This window comes from Centroberyx gerrardi, unplaced genomic scaffold (assembly GCF_048128805.1).
Source record: "Centroberyx gerrardi isolate f3 unplaced genomic scaffold, fCenGer3.hap1.cur.20231027 Scaffold_603, whole genome shotgun sequence".
NCBI lineage: Eukaryota > Metazoa > Chordata > Actinopteri > Beryciformes > Berycidae > Centroberyx > Centroberyx gerrardi.
The window spans coordinates 5,001-11,899 of NW_027605424.1; the positions used below are offsets into that span (position 1 = coordinate 5,001).

General features: G+C 39.6%; 1 protein-coding gene across 1 annotated transcript in view; it reads right to left on the reverse strand.

Annotated features, from left to right (window-relative positions):
• LOC144538469 (kalirin-like) overlaps positions 1-4,757 on the reverse strand; it is a 9,155-nt gene extending 4,398 nt beyond the window's left edge. Inside the window, exons 1-3 of the mRNA XM_078282530.1 lie at positions 4,724-4,757; positions 2,758-2,964; positions 1,735-1,814 (exon numbers count right to left, since the gene is read on the reverse strand). Of these exons, the coding sequence (XP_078138656.1) occupies positions 1,735-1,814; positions 2,758-2,964; positions 4,724-4,757 (321 nt within the window). The remainder of the gene's footprint in view (positions 1-1,734; positions 1,815-2,757; positions 2,965-4,723) is intronic.
• Between the last annotated feature and the right edge of the window lie 2,142 nt (positions 4,758-6,899).

Sequence of the window (6,899 nt, forward strand, 5' to 3'; positions counted from 1 at the left end):
TCATTGCATACTCTGAGGATCTTTTCCCAATTTTTGTTTTCCCAATCTTCAACTGAAGTTAAGACATTTAAAAATCATAGTTACAAGGTTTCACGTGACAACAGTGACACGCTGTGTGACAGGTAGCTATACACAGCATAGTTATACACAGCATGCATGAACATAAAACTCGTTAAATACTGACAGCATGAAACCTCTGGACTCAGGTTTCCTTCAGCTTAGAGTGTGTGTGTGTGTGTGTGTGTGTGTGTGTGTGTGTGTGTGTGTGTGTGCATGAGAGAGAGAAAGCAACACCTAACACCCTGAATGAGGAACTGAGGCCATTTACAGCAGCAGGATCCATTACGTACCTGCAGATCTGACAGATAAGCCCTTTACAACCCGACAGCACCTTAAAACCATGTGGACCAGACTCTGTACCAACCTGGACTCACCTCAACTTTATGTAATCAACGTAGATAAGAGCAGACAGACTCTTTAGGACCGCCAAAACTATGCAGACTGGAGCAGACAGGCCTTTTAGTACTTAAACTAACATTACATCTATGTAGTTTTCAGATAATCAGCCCTTCAGTCAGCTGCAGTAAGATTTAATGTGACAGCAGACAGACAGACAGACAGTAACCTGAAGTCACCTTAATTTATGTAAGAGCAGACAGACTCTTTAGTATCCTGAAGAACACATTAACTGTGTAGATAACAGCAGACAGACTGTTCCAACCTCAACTCACCTCAGATCTGTGTCATTAACGTAGATAAGAGCAAATGGACTCTTTAGTACCCAGAAAAACACCATAAAGCCCTGCAGACTGGAGCAGATAGGCCTTTTAGGAACCTAAAACCACCTTCAGTCTATGTAGGTTTGAGCAAATAAGCCCTTTAGTCAGCTGCAGTAAGATTAAGTCTGTTATCAGTGTAGATAAGAGCAGATAGACCCTTCAGCAACCTGAAGTCCCCTGGAAACGATGTATAGGAGCAGAGAGACTCTTCAGTATCCTAAAATCACCTTAAATCAGTGTAATCGCTGTCGATAAGAGCAAAGAGTGTAAAAACACCTTAAAGCGATGTAGATAGGAGCACACAGACTCTTGAGTAACCTGAAGTCACCTTACATGTATGAACAGGTAGAGATCGGCCCTGTGCTGAGTCAGTGAACTCACATCAGTGTAGATATCAAACTGCATTTCTTTGTCTCAGCACTTGTACTCTGTGCAGTGACAACAAAGTTGAATCTAATCTAATCTAATCTGAGCAGTTAGACCCTACAGTCTCTTGAAAGCCTGTAAACAGGAGCAGATAGAGCCTTCAGTGAGCTACAGTCACCTGACATCTCTGTAGAAGGAACAGAAAGGCCTTTTGTTGTCTTCAGGTTCCTTAACTAACATTAAGGTTAATTAATACAACTTCTCATATTAAAATATGTTCATGAGCTGAAAAAGGGTTTATAATAATAACTAGAACACTTTAGTGCTCAGCAAAATGCAGAAACAATATCAGACTCCCAACAAATTAACAATCGCACTATGACAGCATAAACAAAATATTTGTTCAATTTAAGTTTAAAAATAGACTTTTAAGTTACAGAGATACACTCTTTGCTATAAAATGTCAATAGTCCACTTTCGGAAAGCTGTATATCCATTCTGAAAACAACAACAACAACAACAACAAAAACTACCGACACTTATAAACTCTAATGATGCAAGCATCTTGTTCTTGAACCTGATTGGTTACCTGTTCGATGATGTCATCCTGCTGGTCAGGCGGTCCCAGGTCGATACTCTTCCTGCTCTCCTCTCTTCCTGTTCCTGGACCTGTCAATCAAACAGCCAATCAATCAATTAAGTTAATTAAACAATCAGGAAGATGCAAAAATATTCAATTAATACGGTTGAATTTTGTCATTAAAATTGTATTTTTATGGCATTGGACAGTTCAGTCAGTACTTTACTAATATTTTAACCGGAGTTCCTTCATTGTCATTCAAATTTGCCAGTTTTTTATTTTATTTTATTTTTTATTTCTGCCTTCAAGAAATGTTTGTAGAACTCTGATCTCACGTAACAACGGAGAAATTTAAACTCAGTTGGATAGAAAAGGGGTTAGGCGCTGTGGGCTGTCAATCATCATTCAAACCAGTCAGGATGCTGTGGGCGGAGCTGTGGGGGCGGAGCTGTGGGGGCGGAGCTGTGGGGGCGGAGCTGTGGGGTCGGAGCTGTGGGGGCGGGGCTGTGTGGGCGGAGCTGTGGGGGCGGAGCTGTGGGGTCGGGGCTGTGGGGTCGGAGCTGTGGGGTCGGAGCTGTGGGGGCGGCGCTGTGGGGGCGGAGCTGTGTGGGCGGAGCGGTGTGGGCGGAGCTGTGGGGGCGGGGCTGTGGGGTCGGAGCTGTGGGGGCGGAGCTGTGTGGGCGGAGCTGTGTGGGCGGAGCTGTGGGGGCGGAGCCTGGCACTCACTTGTTTACTGTCGTAGGAACAACCAGCAAGTTGCTACAGTTAGCTAGCTAACGAAACAAAACTGACATGATACCTGTGTGGGCTAACAGCCGCACAACAGACTGTTGTCATGGTTACTCTGCTGTGGACAGGTACTTCACTGATAGTCGAATCGCTACAGCAACAACACAATAACTTGAAGTTACTTGGGTTTTGCGTTGTCTTAAGCACTACACCAGATAGATCCATTCAAATCGACGTTTCTAGAGCGGCGGCCATTTTGACGTGACTCGTGGACAGTACCGACTCCCTGTTTAGTTTTCTCACCGCTCTTCTTCTGCTTGCTGTTGGGCAGTTTCTTCACGGAGCTGCCGTGGCTGAGCCGGCGGACCGGACTGGTCAGCCACTTCCTCAGCGTGTTCCCGGAGCGCTTGGGCCCCGGCGAGCTGGACTGCAGCGAGCTGAGCGACGGCTGCGGCTGCAGGTTCGCCACCGAGTCCGTCTTCCCGTCCGAGCCGCTCACCGCATAGTTCTCTGCAACAGACGAGAGGAGGAGGTTCAGGTTAGATGTGATTCAGGTTCACGTGGATCTTTTTAGAGATCTACTGAGACTCAGAGGAGGAGAGGACGGTCCCGGCTGCGGCGGGTCACAGTCCGAAAGTTCAAAATGAATATAAAGCAGCCGCACACTCACTGCCACGATGCACACACTTTTATTCAAACGTGCCGACATTTCAACACGTCTTCGTCAGGCTTTTTACAGATTTAACACATAGTTAGTGGAATTTGTCTTCAGCCATTCACATTTTTTTTGCCCCCAGATTGTTCATCAATTAGTTTTCTGTATCAAATTAAAATCAGGAGGAGATTAATGTTACTGTAATTACTTTTTTGGTGATTTAAGGAAGTTAACTTCGTTTTTAGCGCAATTATTCCTAGGTCATCAACTGTCCTCGCCACAGTGAGGTAAACCTGCTCAGTGGAGGCTTTCCAGTTCAAATGCTGCAAACTGGACCCTGATTGGACGGATTTCAGTCATTCTTTAGTGAGGGAGCCAATCAGGAGCGAGTCTAGCTGTGATGCGTTTCCTGGAGTTAGACTGAAACTGACTGGAGAAAAGGAGGGAGTTTTGAAAATGTAAAAACTTTAAATGTAACCAGTCAAACAAAATCAGATCTTAGCAATGTCGTCATTAAACACCTTTGATCCTGTATGTGTATAAACGGAGGGAAAGGTGAATTCTATAGCAGTCGACCTTTGACCTTTCTGCTTTGTGTGTCGCTCAAACAGGCGTCGGCCTGTAAACTCAAATAAACTCTTTTATCTACAGGTACAACCTGCTGAAACCAAACAGGAATGTTCAGTCAAGTCCTTCAGCTTTCAGACTCTGTACACACACACACACACACACACACACACACACACACATATCATCTGTCAGTAATAACATTACTGCAGTCAGTCAGGTTTACTGTTTACTTTCATTAAAATCAATAAAGCAGATTTTCTGTCTCTATAAGAGGTGTTTTCTTTCTCAGCAAGTTCAGTGCAAGTGGAATTTGTCCTTTCAGTATTGTGTGTGTGTGTGTGTGTGTGTGTGTGAGTGTGTGTGTGTGTGTGTGTGTGCGTGTGTGTGTGTGTGCGTGTAACAGCGAAGAATATACGAGAATGAAAGAGAGATAGACAGAAACAGAGAGAAAAGAAAAAGATATACAAAGATAGTGAGAAAAGAGAAAGAGATAAAATAGAAAAAGGAATGAGGAACAGGAAAAGGAGAGAAAATAAATACGTTACAGAAATAGAGAGAGAGACAAAAAACAGAGAAAGATCAAATACAGATATATAGAGACAGAGGGAAAAAAGAAAAACAGACAGAAGGAGAGAGACAGAAAGACAGAAAAAATAAAAAGAACAATCCAAGACAGCAGAGAAAAAAGAAAAAGATAAAAGACAGAAAGACAGAGAATATCAGCGAGAGAGAGAGAGAGAGAGAGAGAGAGACAGAGAGAGAGAGAGAGAGAGAGAGAGAGAGAGAGAGAGAGAGGAGAGAGAGAGAGAGAGAGAGAGAATGTGTTCTACATATGGAGCGGAGAGATGAATCAGCTCTTTGATAACAAGAACACTGGACACTAGTCTGCTCTCTCTCTCTCTCTCTCTCTCTCTCTCTCTCTCTCTCTCTCTCTCTCTCTCTCTCCTCAACATGAGTGCAAAGCCTGATGGGTAATCTTCCACCTTGTATTCAGGAAGTTGTAGTTGAGTTTCTCCTGCTCATGCTTCCTCAGACAGACTTTACGCTGACACAGCATCTTCAGCAGACTGGTTTCCATGACAACCTGCCTGTACAGACAGGCGGTGTCGGACAAGGTGTCACCTTCAGCTGGATCCTGTCTAATCCATGTTTCCACTGAAAAGCTTCAGACTGCTGCTCTGCTTCACCTGTGGAGCAACATGGCTGCCAAACATAAACCCTGTTCCCCGCATGGCAGCTAACGCTTTGTTGATGATATTTAGCAACGTTAGCTAGCTAGTTAGCATAGAACGTTAGCAACTAAGTGCTAAACTTTACATTTCAAGTCAAGTTTATTTGAAGCTGTTTTACAGTTGCAGTCTCCAAGTGAGTTTAGAGAGTTTAGAGAGTTAGTTTAGTTAGTTAATTTATTTTAGACTACAGATTTAATTTAGACTACACATTTAGTTTAGACTACACATTTAATTTAGACTACAGATTTAGTTTAGACTACAGATTTAATTTAGACTACACATTTAGTTTAGACTACAGATTTAATTTAGACTACAGATTTAGTTTCGACTACACATTTAATTTAGACTACAGATTTAGTTTAGACTACAGATTTAATTTAGACTACACATTTAGTTTAGACTACAGATTTAATTTAGACTACAGATTTAGTTTAGACTACACATTTAGTTTAGACTACAGATTTAATTTAGACTATACATTTAGTTTAGACTACAGATTTAATTTAGACTACACATTTAGTTTAGACTACACATTTAGTTTAGACTACACATTTAATTTAGACTACACATTTAGTTTAGACTACAGATTTAGTTTAGACTACACATTTAGTTTAGACTACACATTTAGTTTAGACTACAGATTTAATTTAGACTACACATTTAGTTTAGACTACAGATTTAGTTTCGACTACACATTTAGTTTAGACTACACATTTAGTTTAGACTACAGATTTAGTTTCGACTACACATTTAGTTTAGACTACAGATTTAATTTAGACTACACATTTAGTTTAGACTACAGATTTAATTTAGACTACACATTTAGTTTAGACTACACATTTAGTTTAGACTACAGATTTAATTTAGACTACACATTTAGTTTAGACTACAGATTTAGTTTCGACTACACATTTAGTTTAGACTACACATTTAGTTTAGACTACAGATTTAGTTTCGACTACACATTTAGTTTAGACTACACATTTAGTTTAGACTACAGATTTAGTTTCGACTACACATTTAGTTTAGACTACAGATTTAATTTAGACTACACATTTAGTTTAGACTACAGATTTAATTTAGACTACACATTTAGTTTCGACTACACATTTAGTTTAGACTACAGATTTAGTTTCGACTACACATTTAGTTTCGACTACACATTTAGTTTAGACTACAGATTTAATTTAGACTACAGATTTAGTTTCGCGACTACACATTTAGTTTCGACTACACATTTAGTTTAGACTACAGATTTAATTTAGACTACACATTTAGTTTAGACTACACATTTAGTTTAGACTACAGATTTAATTTAGACTACACATTTAGTTTAGACTACAGATTTAATTTAGACTACACATTTAGTTTAGACTACAGATTTAGTTTCGACTACACATTTAGTTTCGACTACACATTTAGTTTAGACTACACATTTAGTTTAGACTACAGATTTAGTTTAGACTACACATTTAGTTTCGACTACACATTTAATTTAGACTACAGATTTAGTTTCGACTACACATTTAGTTTCGACTACACATTTAGTTTCGACTACACATTTAGTTTAGACTACAGATTTAGTTTCGACTACACATTTAATTTAGACTACACATTTAGTTTAGACTACAGATTTAATTTAGACTACAGATTTAGTTTCGACTACACATTTAGTTTCGACTACACATTTAGTTTAGACTACAGATTTAATTTAGACTACACATTTAGTTTAGACTACACATTTAGTTTAGACTACAGATTTAATTTAGACTACACATTTAGTTTAGACTACAGATTTAATTTAGACTACACATTTAGTTTAGACTACAGATTTAGTTTCGACTACACATTTAGTTTCGACTACACATTTAGTTTAGACTACACATTTAGTTTAGACTACAGATTTAGTTTCGACTACACATTTAGTTTAGACTACAGATTTAATTTAGACTACACATTTAGTTTAGACTACAGATTTAATTTAGACT